Source organism: Coregonus lavaretus, assembly GCF_964263955.1.
Source record: "Coregonus lavaretus genome assembly, chromosome: 6".
In the NCBI taxonomy this organism is placed as follows: domain Eukaryota; kingdom Metazoa; phylum Chordata; class Actinopteri; order Salmoniformes; family Salmonidae; genus Coregonus; species Coregonus lavaretus.
In genome coordinates, this window is record NC_139993.1 from 12,002,470 (window position 1) to 12,022,911 (window position 20,442).

The following is a 20,442-nucleotide window of genomic DNA, read 5'->3' on the forward strand; positions in this document are numbered from 1 at the left end:
ACATCACAGAGATGCTCGGTGAAATCAAATCTACTCGCGCATATGGCACAGATGTGAGGCTTGAGGCCACAGGCTTATTGAATGCAGTGACAGAGCCGAGTTTTAAGATGACTCACAACATCCTGGGGTTCTTTGACCATCTTAACAAGTTACTGCAGTCTGAAGCTACTGATCTGCACACCGGTGTAAAACTTGTCCGCAGTATGTATGGGTGCGTTGAAAAACTGCCATGTGATGCTGAATTCAAAAAGCTTTGGGAGGCATGTCAGGAGGCACAAGCACACCAGCTCCAAGCAAATGACGGAGACTCATGAGTAAAATGCTGAAAGACTATGCAGTTGAAAGAACACTGGGTCATGATGATGGAGACGAGAGGGACTGTAAACGACAGTTTTTCAGCACTTTGGATGCCGTGCTGGGGGAAATACCATCATGATTTATCGAAGGAAATAGTCAACTGGTGGAAGCTCTGTGTGCCATGGATCCCGAGAGTCCAAACTGTTTGGATGTAAACAAGGTCAAGCCATTGTTGGATCTAACCAAAACTGTACTAGTGGAAGTGGAGTTTATTGTGGCTTGCACATTCTTGCAAAGTGAAATCGCATCCACGGCCAGCAACAACAAATGAACCCGACTCAGTGTTCTTCAAAGATACTGCGGGCCTTCGTCAGCACTGCCGACTGTGCTGTTGGCACTGAAACATGAATTAACATTTGGGGCATCTACAGCAATGTGTAAAAATTCCTTCTCCATCCTGAAGAACGTATTCAGTGAACACAGACACAGCTTGTTCAGCTGGCATTTGAGAGGGACCTGACAAGTAAATTTCGTCAGGAAGGAGAATGGAATCAGAAACTTCTCATGAGGTTCAGCACATCATTGAGGAGGCTGCAGCTCTTCTAAATGGTAAGCTACAACCTTTATGGCCCTGGCCGCTGTGCCAGAATGATGCATTCCTTCCTGTTCAAGTGAGCACAGCACAACAAGGTGAGTCCAAAAATGTATTGTATGCTGCTGCATAAATGATGTAATATGCCAGGGAGATATGTATACTGTAGCTAAGAAAGTAATACTAAGTGTGTGTTGTGTAGTAAGCTGTTAGTAGCCCATGTGCCTCAGCCTAATAATTTGGTCCCTTTTCCCCTCATAACTTAGCCTACTGTTCTGACTTGGTGGTGCACATTTAGCCTATAGCCTGTTTTAGAGAAATGTCATCATCAAATATTGTAAGAGCTTTCATTGTCTGCTTATATGCCCCCTTTATTTATCCTACGGTTCTGACTTGTGTACAGGGAGAATTCTGTCGCTGTACATTTCAAAAGTGCTGAACAAATAGTTACATTGACTACGTCCGTCCTAGCTCGCTCATTAATGTCTTAATCGAAATTACGGATTGCCTCTTATCCGCTCATCGTCCCCTCTGCTGTTTGTGGGCACTGTTTGTCACCGTTATAGTGCAATTCATGTAGTATTGTTTAGTGTTGTGTTGTGTAGTGGCTTTGCTGGCATGCATCCCCCAAAAACGTGTTTTGTTTGCCCCACCAAGATTTACATGCTAAAATCGCCACTTGGCGGAGCGCACTGCATATCAATTACCCGGAGCTCCTAACAGTGTATCTGGCGCTCAGGCACTTCCCCCTGCTTTTGTCGGGCCGGCTTGTGCTGGTCAGAACCGACAATATGTCAGTGGTGGCATGCATCAACAGACAGGGAGAGACTCCCTCCTAACTTTGGCTCGCTCCCTATTGCTAGGGAGCAGTGAGCACATGCTCTCGCTTCTGGTGACGCATGTCCCCAGTTGCCTCAACTCGGTTGCAGATCTTTTATCCAGGTGGGGCCCTCTCTCTCAGGAGTGGAGGCTACACCCCTGGATGGTCTCCCTGATATAGGAAATGTTCGGCAGGGCCGAAGTAGATCATTACGCATCGCAAGATAACACGCAGTGTCGTCTATTTTTCTCAATGAGGGACCTATGGGCCTGGCCCCTGAGAGGGCCAATCTGATGGCTAGAGGATTACCTCCGAATGTTATTGCTACCATTCATTCCGCAAGGGCGCCCTCCACGAGAGGACTGTATGCATGTAAGTGGCAAGCGTTTGAGCTCTGGTGCCAAGATAAAGGGCTGGTTCCTATTTAGTGCTCTGTGACGGACATCCTTATGTTCGTACAGGAGCTTTTCAAGCATTCTCCACTTTAAAAGTGTACAACTAGGAATTGTGGGAATTGTGGGAATTGACGGAGCCACCCCCTGGTGGTGCAGTTCCTGAAAGGTGTACGTTGTCTCAGACCGGTCTCTAAACCTATTGCGCCCGCATGGGACATGGCGCTGGTTTTGGAGGCACTGTGTGCGGCCCCCTTTGAGCCTCTGGAGTCAGTGGATCTGAAGATCCTCTCCTACAAAACCTCCCTGCTCATGGCTGTAAGAATATTTGATAGCCTAGTGGTGCTCATCCTGTCAAGCTGATCTGTGCATGTTGGTAGGTGCCAATTATGTGTATGCCTACAGCAGCTATGGCTGCATTTTGGATATACTTGTATGTCGTAGTGGGGCGCATATCTTTCTTGTGTTATTAGAACTATGTTTCTACTGGTGTCTTCGCCCAATATATTAGTGACCATTGCCCAGTTGTTTGTGTTAGAGATGTGAGAATACAAAAATCTAAGCCTTGTGTCATCACAAAGAGGAACTTTAAAAACTTCAGTGAACAGGCTTTTTTACATTATCTTTATTTTAGTGACCTTGATTGTATTTGAGCTATCCCTGAACCTGATTTAGCTTTCAGCCTTTTTGCAGATGTCTTCAATACTATTGTGGATAATCATGCTCGCTTCATAAAATTAAGAGTTAAAGGTAGATCGAATGCCTGGTACACTCCGGAATTATTAGGTCATTCATTAAAGAGATGATGCTTTGGTCAAGGCGAGGAACACAGGCTTAGGCCCGGACTGGCAAGCTTTTAAGCAACTGAGGAATCAACTGAGGGTTCTTCCTCCTCACTTCCACAATAAATTAATTCAGACACAGCCCTCATTACGGCAAAAAATGCCATCATTGAGTCATTTACTGTATCATCATTTTATTTCAGTGGGCTCTCTTTGAAAGAACTTCTAAGCCTATTCACAACGATATTGGGCTGGATGCTGATAGGGGAAACTTGCTGAATGATCAGAGAAACGACAGTAAAAGCTTTTCTTTTAGGCTATTTACAGAAAACGTCCTGGATGCTTTGCTAGCAATAGACAACAAGAACTCCACAGGGGCCGACCAATTGGATCCCGGTCTGCTTAAGTGTGCAGCGCCCATCATTGTTGGCTCAATAACCCCCATTTGTATTTAATATTGTTATCAGGAAATATTCAAAAAGTATGGAAATCAGCTCTTGTGCTGCCACTCCATAAGGGCGGGGATAGTAGTTATCTTAATAATTATCGCCCAATTTCAAGGCTTCCTTGTCTAGTTAAGATTCTTGAATCCTTGGTAAATGTACAACTTTGATCTTTTTTATCTAACAAATGTATTTTGAATGTAAACCAGTCAGGGTTTAGGCCTGGCCATAGCACTATTACAGCAACCACTTTAGTTGTTAATGATCTTGTCAATGCTTTAGACACTAAAATGAAATGTGCTACTTTGTTTGTGGGCCTGTCAAAAGCTTTTGATACTGTTGATCATGCTATTTTATTGAATGGAGCAGCTGCCTCTACTTTTAAACCCCTGGATGCCGTTTTTCATAGCACCCTTCGTTTTATCACAGGAGACAGTTGTATTACTAATCACTGTATTCTTTACCAAAAGGTTGGCTGGACCTCTTTGAAGTCACATAGATCACATCATTAAGCTCTTTTTTTTTTCACAAAGCCCTGCTCAACAAACTTCTGACTTACCTAACATCACTGTTAAGATTTAAAATTACAAGTTATAAAACCCGTTCACAGGGTTGGTTAACTCTGGCGACTCCTTTCGTGTCCAGAGAGTTAGGTAAATCAGCCTTTAATTTCCTTGCACCTTACATGTGGAATGATCTACAATACACTTTAAAATTGGAAGAATTGGTTCCTATGGCATTTCAGACTGTTGTTAAGGGACCTTTTTACTGAAGAATGTCTGTTTTTTATGATTTTGTTTTGCTTTTCATGTATTGTTGTGTATAATAACGTGTATTTTATTTTGTATATGAATGTGTAGTTGAATGTGTTTATTGTATTTTGATGTGTATTGTGGTGCTATACAGGGCTCATCTGGAAAAGAGACATTGGTCTCAGCATTGACTCCCTGTCAAAATAAAGGTTAAATAAATATAAAACAACAGTTGTTGTCTACGGCTACATTTCAGATAATTTTTTGTACATTTGAACTGCAGTAGGACCAATCTACCTTGTTTTATCAGGGCTCTGAAGCAATACTAGTTGTGCCCCACCCCCATGGTGTCATATCTGTCGTGGATGTGGTGGAGGAGTCAAGCGCAGGAAGCAGAGGTAGTCCAACAAGACTTTAATAATGTCCCAAAACAAGAGTACAAGCCCCGACCTCGAAAACACGGAGAGGTGAGGAACAATACGCACACGCGTAAAACACTCCAAAAGGGAAAAATGACACGGAAACACAAACACGTATCAAAACCACGGAGCAACGGACAACCACACACAACTACCCTAGAATAATGCATGGAACTTATAAGACAAGTAATCAACTCTAAAACAAACACAGGTGTGACAGACAGACAAAAGCAATGGAACACAGAAACATAGAGCGGTGGCAGCTAGTACTCCGGGGACGGCGAACGCCGAAGCCTGCCCGAACCAGGAGGAGGAGCAGCCTCGGCCGAAACCGTGACAGTACCCCCCCCTTGACGCGCGGCTCCAGCCGCGCGCCGACCCCGGCCTCGGGGACGGCCAGGAGGACACGGACCCGGGCGCGTGGGATGCCCATGGTGAAACTCCGTCAGGAGGGATGGATCTAGTATGTCCCTCCTGGGCACCCAGCACCGTTCCTCCGGACCGTACCCCTCCCACTCCACGAGATACTGGAGACCACTCCTCCGGCGTCTCGAGTCCAAGATGGTCCGGACTCTGTACGCCGGGACCCCCTCGATGTCCAAAGGGGGCGGAGGGGTCTCTCCTATCTCCTCCTCTTGGAGTGGGCCAGCTACCACCGGCCTGAGAAGAGACACATGGAACGAGGGGTTAATATTTTTATACTCTATAGGCAGTTGTAATCTGTAACACACCTCGTTCAATCTTCTCAGGACTTTGAAGGGCCCCACAAACCGCCGACCCAGCTTCCGGCAGGGCAGGTGGAGGGGCAGGTTTCGAGTCGAGAGCCAGACTCGATCTCCCGGTGCGTACACCGGTGCCTCACTGCGGTGACGGTCGGCGCTCGCCTTTTGGTGACGGATGGCACGCTGCAGATGGACATGGGCAGCGTCCCACGTCTCCTCCGAGCGCCGAATCCACTCGTCCACCGCAGGGGCCTCGGTCTGGCTCTCGTGCCACGGTGCCAGGACCGGCTGATACCCTAAAATACACTGGAAAGGTGTTAATCCGGTGGAGGAGTGGCGGAGAGAGTTCTGGGCCATCTCTGCCCAGGGGATATACCTCGACCACTCCTCCGGCCGGTCCCGGCAGTAGGACCTCAAAAACCTACCCACATCCTGGTTCACACGTTCAACCTGCCCATTGCTCTCTGGGTGGTACCCCGAGGTAAGGCTAACCGAGACCCCCAGGCGTTCCATGAAAGCCCCCCAGACTCTGGAGGTGAACTGGGGACCTCGGTCAGACACAATATCCTCGGGGACCCCATAGTGCCGGAACACATGGGTAAAGAGAGCCTCAGCGGTTTGTAGGGCAGTAGGGAGACCCGGCATGGGAAGGAGACGACAGGCTTTAGAAAACCGATCCACAACGACCAATATGGTGGTACTCCCCTGGGAGGGAGGTAGGTCAGTTACGAAATCTACCGAGAGGTGGGACCATGGTCGTTGTGGAACGGGCAGGGGATGTAGCTTACCCCTGGGCAAATGTCTAGGCGCCTTATACTGGGCACACACAGAGCAGGAGGAGACATAAACCCTCACATCCCTAGCTAACGTTGGCCACCAGTATTTCATGCTAAGACAGTGCACGGTCCGGCCAATACCTGGATGTCCAGAGGAGGGTGATGTATGAGCCCAATAAATAAGACGATCGCGGACCTCGAGCGGAACGTACGTCCGCCCCACAGGACACTCGGGGGGAGTAGGGTCGGTACGCAGTGCCCGCTCGATTTCCGTATCGACCTCCCATACTACCGGAGCCACCAAACAAGATTCCGGCAATATGGAAGTAGGCTCGTTGGACCTCTCCTCCGTGTCATACCGCCGGGACAGTGCGTCTGCCTTAACATTCTGGGACCCTGGGATGTATGTGATTTTAAAGACAAACCTGGTTAGGAACATATTCCACCTAGCCTGACGAGGGTTCAATCTCCTAGCTGCCCGGATGTATTCCAGGTTACGGTGATCAGTCAGAATGAGAAAAGGGTGTTGAGCCCCCTCAAGCCAATGCCTCCACACCTTTAGGGCTTGGACTATGGCTAACAACTCCCTGTCCCCGACATCATAGTTACGCTCCGCCGAGCTGAGCTTCTTCGAGTAGAAAGCACAGGGGCGGAGTTTAGGTGGCGCGCCGGACCGCTGTGAGAGGACTGCCCCAATACCGGTCTCGGACGCGTCTACCTCAACCTGGAATGGTAAAGAGGGATCCGGATGCGCCAGCACCGGAGCCGAGGTGAACAGGTTCTTAAGCTTGATAAATGCCCTGTCCGCCTCAGCCGACCACCGCAAGCGAACCGGACCCCCCTTTAGCAGGGACGTAATGGGAGCTGCAACCTGTCCAAAACCCCGAATAAACCTCCGGTAGTAATTAGCAAAACCCAAGAACTGCTGCACCTCTTTTACAGTGGTTGGAGTTTGCCAATTACGCACGGCCGATACCCGGTCTACCTCTATCTCCACACCAGCTGAAGACAACCGATAACCCAAAAAGGAGACGGACTCCTGGAAGAACAGGCATTTCTCTGCCTTGACATACAGGTCATGCTCCAACAGTCGTCTCAATACTCGGCGCACCTGGGCTACATGCTCGGCTCGTGTAGAAGAGTACACCAGGATGTCGTCGATGTACACTACTACACCCTGCCCATGCATGTCCCGGAAAATCTCGTCAACAAAGGATTGGAAGACTGACGGAGCATTCATTAACCCGTATGGCATGACGAGATACTCGTAATGACCCGAGGTGGTGCTAAATGCTGTCTTCCATTCATCCCCCTCCCTAATGCGCACCAGATTGTACGCGCTCCTGAGATCCAACTTTGTGAAGAATCGCGCTCCGCGTAATGACTCCGTCATCGTCGCAATCAGTGGCAGTGGGTAGCTGTATTTAACTGTAATCTGATTGAGACTACGATAATCAATACACGGGCGCAATCCCCCGTCCTTCTTCTTCACAAAGAAGAAACTCGAGGAGACTGGGGAAGTAGAGGGCCGTATGTATCCCTGTGCCAAGGACTCGGCTATGTATGTCTCCATAGTCGCTGTCTCCTCTTGAGACAGGGGATACACATGACTCCGAGGAAGAGCCGCTCCTGTTTGGAGATTTATCGCACAGTCCCCCTGTCTATGAGGAGGTAGCCGTGCTGCCCTCGATTTGCTAAACACGAGTGCTAAATCCTCATACTCGGGGGGAATGCGCAGTGCGGGCACTTGGTTCGGACTCTCTACCGAGGTCGCCCCTACGGAAACACCTAGACATCTCCCTACACACTGAGCAGACCACTCCATAAGAGCCCTCTGTTGCCACGCTATAGTAGGATCATGGGTGCTTAACCAGGGAAGTCCCAACACCACGGGATACGCAGGAGAGTCAATCAGATAAAACTGAATGCTCTCCTCATGACCCCCCTGCGTCGTCATAGTCAGTGGTGCTGTGACCTCCCTGATCAGACCCGACCCCAACGGCCGGCTGTCTAGTGCGTGGACAGGAAATGGATTGTCTACCGGCAGAAGGGGAATCCTTAACCTATTACAAAATGCCCGATCAATAAAATTCCCAGCTGCGCCTGAATCTACTAGCGCCTTATGCTGGGAATGAGGTGCCACCTGTGGAAACCTCACAGGAATACTCATGTGACCAACAGAGAGCTCTGGGTGAGTGGGGCGTCTACTCACCTGAAATGACTCCCCAGTGCGTTGCCTGTTGTCACCTCCCCTAGGAGACCCTCCCCAGCACCTGGCCGCAGTGTGTCCTCCACGACCGCAGGTGGTGCAGTGGATGGCCCCCCTCGGGTTCCCCCTCCTCCTCTCTCTAGCGCCAGCACCCCCTAGCTCCATGGGAATCGGCTCGGGGGCGCTGGAGGGTGGACTGGACGACCCCCACTCGGGACGTCCGCGGGTAGCCAGCAGGGTATCCAGACGGATGGAAACGTCCACCAACTGGTCGAAGTTTAGGTTGGTGTCCCTGCAGGCCAGCTCCCTACGAACGTCCTCGCGTAGACTACATCGGTACTGGTCGATGAGGGCCCTCTCATTCCACCCCGCATCCGCTGCTAGTGTCCGGAACTCCAGTGAGAACTCCTGTGCGCTCCTCTTCCCCTGTCGGAGGTGGAATAGACGCTCTCCCGCCGCTTTCCCCTCAGGAGGATGATCGAAAACAGTCCGGAAGCGGCGAGAGAACTCCGCGTAGGTGATGGTAGCGGCGTCTATTCCCCTCCATTCAGCGTTGGCCCATTCCAACGCTTTGCCGGAGAGACAGGAGATGAGGGCGGAGACGCTCTCGTATCCCGAGGGCGCCGGGTGTATAGTGGCAAGGTACAGTTCTACCTGCAGGAGAAATCCCTGACACCCGGCTGCAGAACCGTCATATGCCCTCGGGAGTGAGAGCCGAATGCCACTGGGTTCCGGTACTGAGAGAGGAGGACTGGCCGTTGGTGATGTGATGTTGTAAAAGTCCTCAGTGTTCACCAAACGGCGCAGGGTGTTGGACACCTTGTCCATAGCGGTCCCGATTTGCTGGATCATGGCGTCCTGGAAATTTAGCCGTTCCAGCAGCGATTCGGGAGATGCCGCTGATCCTGCTGACTCCATGATGGTGTGTGGTTCTGTCATATCTGTCGTGGATGTGGTGGAGGAGTCAAGCGCAGGAAGCAGAGGTAGTCCAACAAGACTTTAATAATGTCCCAAAACAAGAGTACAAGCCCCGACCTCGAAAACACGGAGAGGTGAGGAACAATACGCACACGCGTAAAACACTCCAAAAGGGAAAAATGACACGGAAACACAAACACGTATCAAAACCACGGAGCAACGGACAACCACACACAACTACCCTAGAATAATGCATGGAACTTATAAGACAAGTAATCAACTCTAAAACAAACACAGGTGTGACAGACAGACAAAAGCAATGGAACACAGAAACATAGAGCGGTGGCAGCTAGTACTCCGGGGACGGCGAACGCCGAAGCCTGCCCGAACCAGGAGGAGGAGCAGCCTCGGCCGAAACCGTGACACATGGATTTAAAATGAGCCCTCAGGCATGTCATCCTGGAGCCGGGCCTGGTCTCCACTCAACAATAGGAAGCATCAACCTATATCACTAGTGTTGAATAATGCCTGAGGCCATTTATTGATAAAAAACTATTTAAAACAATGCTGAAAAACACCTACTACTACAATGTTTAAACAACACTAATCTAACGTAGCAGCCGTAAAATAAACGCTTGAGCGGGGTCAGAGAAACTGGAAGCATTAGTTTTTGAGGCTTTGCCTCTTCTCTGTTTTCTCCCTAAACACCGGTCACAGAAAGGCACGGCTTCGCTCCTATGTGTGTCCACTGATCTACTATCAACTTGCTTGAGCTAACAAAAGTGGGAAGGTTACCCACCAGTGTTGTGTTTTCTATTGTGTTCAGCCAGGCGTCTTGACTGAGTGAATCTCTTACCACACTGATCACAACCATAAGGCTTCTCTCCGGTGTGTATTCGTTGGTGAACTATTAAATCCTTAGAAGTACAGCTCATCCCACAGTCTGAACAGTGGTAAGGCTTTTCTCCAGTGTGTATTCTCTTATGTTCAACCAGGGTTCCTGACTGAGTGAATCTCTTCCCGCAGTCAGAACAGTGATATGGCTTCTCTCCCGTGTGTGTTCTCTGGTGTATGGTCAGGGTTTTTGAGAAAGTAAAGCGCATTCCACAGTCAGAGCAGTAGTAAGGCTTCTCTTCTGTGTGTGTTTTCTGGTGGCTGTTCAGGTTGCTTGCCTGAGTAAAACTCATCCCACAGTCAGCGCAGTAGTAAGGCTTCTCTCCTGTGTGTATTCTTTGGTGTAACTTTAAATGTGCCGACCTAACAAAACACTTCCCACATTCAGGACAATGGAAAGGCCTCTCTCCAGTGTGGGTTTGCTTGTGTTTAACCAGGGATCCTGAATTAACAAAACTCTTCCCACATTCATCACAGCCATAAGGCTTCTCTCCTGTATGTATTCTCTGATGTGCTGCCAGGTGGCTTGAGTTAGTAAAGCTCATCGCACAGTCTGAGCAGTGATAAGGCTTCTCCCCTGTGTGTATTCTCTTGTGTAGAGCCAGGTGTGCTGACTGAGTGAATGTCTTCCCACATTGTTCACAGCTAAAAGGTTTCTCTGCTCTGTGTATTCTCTGGTGTACCATCAGTCCATCTAATCTAGCAAAACTATTCCCACAGTCAGAGCAGCTGTAAGGTTTCTCTCCTGTGTGTGTTCGCTGGTGAATTTTTAATTCTCTAGAAGTAGTAAAACTCATTCCACAATCTGAACAGTGGTGAAGCTTCTGTCCTGAGTGTCTCCATTGGTGTGATTTCAGGTTGCTTGGCTGATTAAAACTCTTCCCACAGACAGAGCAGTGGTAAGGCTTCTCTCCCGTGTGTATTCGCTGATGGTTTATCAGGGAGTTGAATGTAGTAAAACCCTTCCCACATAGATCACAGCTGTAAGACTTATTTCCTGTGTGTGCCAGTTGGTGTCTTTTCAAATTACCTGACAGCGCAAACTTCATCCCACAGTCAGAGCAGTGGTAAGGTTTTGCACCTGTGTGTACTCTCTGGTGCAATTGTAATGACTGTGATGTTGAAAGGCTCTTTCCACACTGAGTGCAGTGGTAAAGCTTTTCTCCTGTGTGTATACTCTTATGCCTTTTCAGGTCCACTAACCAAGTTAAACTATTTCCGCAGTGAGAGCATTGATGTGGTCTGGCTGGTTTGGGCTTCTCTAAGTTTGGTTCCTCTGAAGGACTCTTCCCACTCTCAGAGCAAGAGTCTGGTCTCTCTCCTGCCAAAGACAAACAGAGTATTCAGTTAAACAGCGAGACCTGAATGAAACCTCTACATGATAAATATTCCTATTCGGTTCAATCCAAATCAGATCCCTCAATAACCTGTATTTTCAGAACATTTAGGCTAATCTTTTTTTTTTTTTTACTTGGTGGCCTTCAACACCATTGAGATTTTAAAAAACGAATTATGTGGAGCTTCAAATCTAATCGTTCACTCATGAAATGTGATGTATTTAGGCTGAGCAGAAATTGATATTGAGAACTACAATATTTCAATCAATGGCATAGAACGCATTTGATCCATTGTTAATATTTTGATGGTAGCCCTCTGATGGTCTAGGCTAAATATTTGGATTTAACAATTCCTACAGTATAGAACAACATATTCAAGTGTAGAACTTCTGTGGGATGCCACTTTAAAATCACACATCAGTTTAAGTTTTTGGCTGTTTTAAGACAGTACTCACTGGTGTTAAGATCTCCAGTCTCCTCTTTGTCACCCTCCTCCTCTTCTGTCAATGAGACAGTCATCTCACCCTCCTCATCTTTCACCCCAACCACTGCATCCTCCTCATTCTCTTCCTCCTCTTTCACTCTTAAAGCTTCTTCCTCTTCTTTCATTGTAACGTCCTCAAAAAATGTTTTACTGTGACAGCCTCCTCTTCCTTCTCCCTTTTCACGAGAGTTTATTTCTCTGTCCGGTAGACGTCCTCTTCTTTAACAGTGGGGAAGTAGCTCAGTGAGCTCATGGTCGGGATGTTAGCTAGCTAGCAATCTAGCTATCATTAGGGTCTAGGCTAGTGCTAATCTAGGTTGAAGATAACCTATAGGTGTCAGCCAACTTGCTGATTCATATGAAAATATGAAATTCACGAGGTAACTACTAGATAGAATAAAAGTGTATTCAAAACACACAGTGACTAGTATACCGAAATGGTCTAAAAAGCTTCAATGTTTCGGCAATGACGGATAGCAGCAAGCTACGGAGGTGGGATCTGTTGTTGTTGTTGTTGTTGTTGTTGTTGAAACTGCCAAAAGAACCGTGCCGTCCACTACTAGATAGACACACATCGCCATCTGCTGACTGGAGTGCATAACGCAGTTGAGGAAAATATTCGTTTTATTTTCAGACAGAAAAGTGTATTGCTTTCAAATACTTTTTTTTTCTAAGATTAATATGACATTATAAAGCATACTGCGTACATATAGGCAAACATGCATGTGTTGATTAATGCAAATTCGATTGACACATTTAAACACATATTACATTGTTAAAACATATTAAATTAATATTAGATGATGATACATTAAATAAGATTTAAAAAAGACACAAAACAGAATTCAGAACCTGGCTGTCATGTAAATGGAAACACTTTATTTTAAGGTACACATATTAGCCTCTATTTTCTCATTTGTTAGTGTGTATATAGCTAATAAGGCCTTTATTATGTCTTATTAGTAGACCTTAATTAAGTGTTTCTTATTCAAACATTATAAGTCATGTATTTACTGGTCAATCCGTAATAACCTCATAGCCATAATAAAGGCTTACTAATAGCTAATAAAGGGAAGGTTACACAAGAAACAGACTCTTAGTATGCTGTCTCAATGTTGGATTAATAAGGGCAAAGTACCTTAAGATGTGTTCCCTATACAAAATGTGACCATATTTTTTACTTGTAGAAATATTGTCCAGACATGACCTCTGGACATAAAGGGAACACCTCATATGCTATACAGCCCAACATTCAAGTCCAAATTTGATGGAAACAATTAGCAACTAAACTTCCATATGAATAGCCTACTTAAAGCAATTTGATTTTTATTTTAACCTATACCCATGTATTCTGGATCTACTGTATGACTACCATAATGTATGGTTGAAATATTTTCTCATTTGTGATGGAATGATATAATCATTTTGTCATTTGTGTAGGCCTATCTCAGAGATGGAAAGAGGTCTCATCTTTGTATCTGTGCCATTATGGTGTCTGTGACAGCATGGGCAGCGCCATTGAGTCTCCATTTTAGGCCCAGTGCAGTCAAAAACGTGATTCTCCTGTGTTTTATTCACATTTCCACACTATGAGGTTGGAATAATACTGTGAAATTGTAAAAATTACGATAATGCCCTTTTAGTGTAAGAGCTGTTTGAAAAGATGACCAGAAATGTCTGCCTGTTTTGGTGGGATGTGGTTTTGGCCTACCTGGTGATGTCACCAGGCGGTAAATTAGTTAATAGACCAATAAGAAAGAGAGTTCCAAACCTCTCTGCCAATAACAGTTTTCCCCTCCCCACTCAGACCACTCCCAGACAGTCCTAGCAAAAGATTTGCTTGAGAAATTGCTCTTTGCTAAGAAGCTGGTTTTGTTTCTTTTTGACCATTTAAATTGAAAACACTCACAGTACGATAATTAATCGTTGCCCAGAAATGATTGGATATTTAAATAAAACGGCTGCATTGGACCTTTAAAGTAGTCCATTTTCTTCTTCTTTTGTGTTTGAAAAAAATGTAATTCATTTATTGTGGCCACAAGATGGCGGTGATATAGCTTAAATCCATTTACAAACCATAGCACCCTATTTGAAGAAGAAGACAATACTCTGCTCAATGGCTGATCGCTCCCAACACATAGGAATCCCCACCCAGTTGACTACTTAAAAATGAAGGGATTCGATTAATGCCCCAGACCTTCCCCGGGTGAACCGGGTTACATTGGTTTCTGAACCGGACTGCCTCCCAGGCGTGAGCCAGGTTCCCCGTTTTGGCCGACGGCGAAGTCGGCTCAAAACAAAAGTGAAGTAGGTTAAGCATGTGGAGTAATGAGTAGGATTCTGTGTTTTCACGTGCAAAAGTAATTGCTTTATCTGCTTTCCCAATGAAAACTAGTTTAAAAATTAGAACATATATCTTATGGAAAAGTGATGTTCTATGTTTCTGAACGATGCACCATGCTGCCTTGTTGACAACATGACCAGCACAGATTACTGTTTGATTTGAGAAGGGTGCACCTCCCTCATCGATTTTTCCCGTTCACTTCACTTAGTCAAACTCCCTCAATGGCCGTCCATGCTAAAACGGGTTGAGTCTATGGTCTATCTGGAACGCAACCATTCGATGCGCAACATTGACGCACTCGAACATGCACTGATAACAGTCATATGACTACTCACAGGCAGCATTGTTTAGGGAAGTGTATTCAAACATCGACAGAAGACAACGTGGATAAGAGAAAATGCCATTGACGAAAGCGATAATTGTCCCAGGAAATGGAGCTGGAGATGTAGAGCGGTGCAATTGGTATGGCTGGGCCAAAAAACAGATAAATAAGGTGCGCACTGGTAAAGTATCGGAAAGTCTTAACAGCTTGCGCCCGCATGCTCCCCAAACGAGATGTGCTTTTATGTGGCTCCTATGTTGAAGAAAACGTTTTCATGTATTGGGTTACTCTGCTCGTTACATAAATTAGCTTTAAACTGTAGGAACCACTTGTTTTACTTTTGCCAGAAGATACCGACCCTACCTTTACACTTGGTTACACTGAGCTGACATGGGGTCGGAACGTAATCGTATTTTTCCTGAAAACGGCCCTTTTCATCCTCATGCTAGCCAGCAGTGGCCATAGCAGCCATTATGGAATGGCCAGGTGGCTTTGAACAACAACAGAGCTGATTTGCTGACACTGCTAGCTAGCATGATAACGAAAAGGGCAGTTTTCCGGGAACACTTGCACTATTTTAATGTTCTCGATGGAGCAGTGTGGATAAAGGTCAAATTTGGAGTACAGTGGTATATCCCATCTCTGCATTGAGGTACGTTTTCCGACCCATATCTTGCCCCAGAGATATTCATATTAACATTTTCAATGTTGAAGAAATGAATGAAAAATTGCATTTAAGAATTTCGACATACTCCATATTTTAGAGCACACTATAAGGAGTATAATGAAACCAAGATGGCTGTATCATGTGCGGTTCACAGATCATAGGATCTTACAAGAGGTATAGGTCTAAAAAGGGCCTAAAATTGCCACTTTCATCATGCTTTTCTCAGAAATGGTTTGTGATGCAAATGTAAAAAATGCCTATCAAACATCCTTCCTCCCAAATAAGTTTCTATGTGAGAATTACCATAAAAATGTGATACGCAAAATATTTTTAGGCTATCCTGGCGTGGAATCGCCCATTTTCAACCTTTTACTTACTGATACGTCATTAGGTATTAATAGTTAACTTGCTGTCCTGTAGATTCCGGATATGACCTGCCTGTTGAGAAACATGCCTGACCCAGGTATGTAGAATTAAGTTAAGTATTTAAACCCATTCATTTTGGGCCTCCAATTTCATTACTGTGAGGTGCTAGGACTGTATTTTTCTTTTTCTAGTGACAGCCAGAGAGAGCATATGGCTGCCATTCATGCAGGAGGAGCTCCAATGTGATGAGGAGACTGTCATCATTGGCCACAGCTCTGGGGCAGCTGCAGCCATGAGGTAGGATAGTGATTACAAAGAATGAGGATATTCCTCATGCAAAATAGTCTTCCTTTTTGTTTGGTCGAAAGTGACTATACCTAACTTTGTGGTACCATACAGGTATGCAGAAACACACAAAGTGTTTGGCCTCATTCTGGTGGGTGCCTATACTTCCGACCTGGGAGATGAGAATGAGAGAGAGAGTGGTGAGTTTACTGATTTCTTACCAGTGTCACTTCCAATTAACTGCAACACCCACTTTTCTAATTGGATTCCAGCATTCGGGTTGGATTCAATCTTAGAATTGGGTATTTCAAAACGGAAAAATTTGATTCTGATCATTCGGTGTGTAGTGATGAAAATCTGGATAATCTTGATCCCACTGGAAGGGTGGATTTAAAAAGGTATTACAACAGAGAAATTAAAAAAGGTTACTAATCATTAAATATTTCCATTATGTTAAATTGACTGCAGTATAGGTACAGTGGGGAGAACAAGTATTTGATACACTGCCGATTTTGCAGGTTTTCCTACTTACAAAGCATGTAGAGGTCTGTCATTTTTATCATAGGTACACTTCAACTGTGAGAGACGGAATCTAAAACAAAAATCCAGAAAATCACATTGTATGATTTTTAAGTAATTAATTTGCATTTTATTGCATGACGTAAGTATTTGATCACCTACCAACCAGTAAGAATTCCATCTCTCACAGACCTGTTAGTTTTTCTTTAAGAAGCCCTCCTGTTCTCCACTCATTGCCTGTATTAACTGCACCTGTTTGAACTCGTTACCTGTATAAAAGACACCTGTCCACACTCAATCAAACAGACTCCAACCTCTCCACAATGGCCAAGACCAGAGAGCTGTGTAAGGACATCAGGGATAAAATTGTAGACCTGCACAAAGCTGGGATGGGCTACAGGACAATAGGCAAGCAGCTTGGTGAGAAGGCAACAACTGTTGGCGCAATTATTAGAAAATGGAAGAAGTTCAAGATGACGGTCAATCACCCTCGGTCTGGGGCTCCATGCAAGATCTCACCTCGTGGGGCATCAATGAATATGAGGAAGGTGAGGGATCAGCCCAGAACTACACAGCAGGACCTGGTCAATGACCTGAAAAGAGCTGGGACCACAGTCTCAAAGAAAACCATTAGTAACACACTACACCGTCATGGATTAAAATCCTGCAGCGCACGCAAGGTCCCCCTGCTCAAGCCAGCGCATGTCCAGGCCCGTCTGAAGTTTGCCAATGACCATCTGGATGATCCAGAGGAGGAATGGGAGAAGATCATGTGGTCTGATGAGACAAAAATAGAGCTTTTTGGTCTAAACTCCACTCGCCGTGTTTGGAGGAAGAAGAAGGATGAGTACAACCCCAAGAACACCATCCCAACCGTGAAGCAGGAGGTGGAAACATCATTCTTTGGGGATGCTTTTCTGCAAAGGGGACAGGACGAATGCACCGTACTGAGGGGAGGATGGATGGATGGGGCCATGTATCGCAAGATCTTGGCCAACAACCTCCTTCCCTCAGTAAGAGCATTGAAGATGGGTCGTGGCTGGGTCTTCCAGCATGACAACGACCCGAAACACACAGCCAGGGCAACTAAGGAGTGGCTCCGTAAGAAGCATCTCAAGGTCCTGGAGTGGCCTAGCCAGTCTCCAGACCTGAACCCAATAGAAAATCTTTGGAGGGAGCTGAAAGTCTGTATTGCCCAGCGACAGCCCCGAAACCTGAAGGATCTGGAGAAGGTCTGTATGGAGGAGTGGGCCAAAATCCCTGCTGCAGTGTGTGCAAACCTGGTCAAGACCTACAGGAAACTTATGATCTCTGTAATTGCAAAGAAAGGTTTCTGTACCAAATATTAAGTTCTGCTTTTCTGATGTATCAAATACTTATGTCATGCAATAAAATGCAAATTACTTAAAAATCATACAATGTGATTTTCTGGATTTTTGTTTTAGATTCCGTCTCTCACAGTTGAAGTGTACCTATGATAAAAATTACAGACCTCTACATGCTTTGTAAGTAGGAAAACCTGCAAAATCGGCAGTGTATCAAATACTTGTTCTCCCCACTGTATGTGGTCAGTTGTTGTATTGAGAAGTGTTAAATAAAAGCATGTACTTACAAGTGATAAGAGACGCAAGCTCCATTTATGAATATCTTTATTAATGTAGTTTAGTCATCTGTAGTAACATTATCTGTCCAGTACATGGCAAGGTTTGGGCCTATTCAAAGCACTGAAAATACAGATTCTGTGATGTTGAGATTTTAATGTCTGGATCAGAATGACCCTATCCAACCATTTTCTGGCTCAAAATCACCCAGATTGATCTGATCCTGGATTGCAAAATAGGGGGTTACAGAATCCAGATCATTCTGATTCTGAAAAACTGGGCCCAGGTGTTTAGACCAGCCTAGTGTTCATTTCTAAATTGGGATACAAGAGCGCCACAGAAAAGCTGCAGTCAATAGTGTCCCTAAATCCAGTTTAATGTAAATCACCACTCACCAGTGGTTTATCCATCCCCCACCTCTAGTCACTGAAACAGTGGCCACATCCCAGGCTGCCTATATTGCAGTCGCGTTGTGCAGATTATCATATCGTAAATCATATTGAATTGGTTTAATGTACAACTCCATTTCCTAATTTGTAGAGATCTGAGACCAATCCGATTTGTATCCGATCTCTGCAAATGTTAAAGTAGCGTTTGACATTGCAGAGACCCCATCAATATAATTTAATGATCTGATCATCTGCGACTGCAATGTAGGCAGTATGTGATACGCCCGTTATGTCTCCCTGTGTATCTCTTCACTCAGGATATTTTAGCCGGCCATGGGAGTGGGAGCAAATGAGAAGAAACGTTGGGCACATTGTTCAGTTTGGCTCCACGGATGACCCCTTCCTGCCTTGGAAGGAGCAGCAAGCTGTGGCCGAGGGCCTGGGCGCGGAGCTGCACAAGTACACAGAACGAGGACACTTCCAGAACACACAATTCCCTGAGCTCATTGACGCAGTGCGAAAGCTGAGAACAGCTGCTTAAAAAGCAGCAGAGTTGTCCGCCATTGGAATATGACAAGCAATGAGGACAATGGCCCAATTACAATTCTCTGTTCAGTTGCTCCCTTCACTGTGTCCCTCTGGGGAATCCTCATGTGGACCCTTATGATTAAGATGACGATATGCTGGAGATTCCAATTCATCAAGTGTAGTTCACAATGTCATCAATGTGCTTAATTTTTGCTCCATTACTTTGAGTGCTCAATGGAAGACTCGCCAGTTTTGATTCCCCTGGGTTTCCATCAGTTTGTTGATTCACACACATATGCACGTTTTACTGACAGCCGTGTTTCCATCAAACTGGCTTCTTGCGAATAAAATACTGTGCGTAATGACGTAGTTCAAGTAAAAACAACTGTCATAACCTTTTTATAACTAATAAAAAACAGAAGTTCTATGTGTTTCCATTCCTTAACTATGTTGATGGTTTTCAGCACAAAAAGTCTGCAACAAACAGCCCACTCTGGTCTTGGTGCTTGCGCTTGAACAGAATATACATTTGAGTAATCGCTTGCACAGGCTAACATCGAACTCCGGTATAAAAACACATGCTATTGAGACCCTTCAATCCAACATTGCCAAACAGGAATATAACTGATTAGTGATCTACTAGTGTACCCAAATTATCTACATCATACCACTCCTTTTCTTCAATCAGATTGAGATCCACATAAGGCCTTCAGAGTCATGAAGGAACATACCAGTCAGCCCTACCAGATCCCTGATAGCATACTCCTCCACCCTTTTTCCAATCACCCGGCCAAAACCCCTCTGTTGAGATACTTCATATTCCCAACAATGTTCCAAGATTGCAAGTGTGGGTTTGTCTGAAGCACTACCCTTCAATCTGTAAGCGAGGGCTTTGTAGCAACATCATAACGCTCAGTCTATTTAAGAGTTGCCTTGGGTGATCTGTTCTTGCAGACACAAATTTTGATTGCAAACACATTACACTAACAGCTTTAGTTTATGAGATATTACATTTTTCTGTGTTTGGCTGAGAGTTTCCATTTAAGGGGGTGGAGACTTTGCTAATATCTTTTCTCATACATCTCCCCCCAGAACCTAATCAAGCATCTGACAATTACGCAAGATTTTAGTTCTGGGTTAGATTTAGCAGATAATTCAAGGTTTTACCTGCAATTGTGATTTAGTTTTACTTAAATGCCCTATAGTCACTATCGATAAGAGTGTCTGCTAAATGACTGACTTGACCTTTGAAGCTAAAAAGGTTCAGGTGGTATCTCTTCCATTTTGAAACAATCCTGTCTGATGCTTAAACAGAACAGAAGATGACAAGTTTTGCTTCATTGATTGGGTTTCTGTAATGTAAACCACCGTACACATCTGTAGAGATCTGAGACCAATCAGATCTGTGCCAATGCTGAAATAGGGTTGAACATACCAGGAATCCCATCAATACGATTTAGCACAACATGACTGCAATGTAGGCGGCTGTATGACTGCTATTGCTACAGGTAATATTCAGATTGGCAGAAGGGGTATAAAATTGTCTCGTACAAATCATGTGTGCTGTAGAAGTAAAACAATTTC

At 45.3% G+C, this 20,442-nt stretch overlaps 1 protein-coding gene across 1 annotated transcript; it reads left to right on the forward strand.

Moving 5' to 3' along the window:
• Positions 1-14,490: 14,490 nt before the first annotated feature.
• On the forward strand, positions 14,491-19,283 carry rbbp9 (retinoblastoma binding protein 9). Its single transcript, XM_084164014.1, has 5 exons — positions 14,491-14,674; positions 15,591-15,633; positions 15,728-15,833; positions 15,936-16,021; positions 18,648-19,283. Exons 1-5 carry the CDS (start codon positions 14,579-14,581, stop codon positions 18,869-18,871), a joined length of 555 nt encoding a protein of 184 aa, XP_084020140.1. The 5' UTR covers positions 14,491-14,578; the 3' UTR covers positions 18,872-19,283.
• Positions 19,284-20,442: the final 1,159 nt, after the last annotated feature.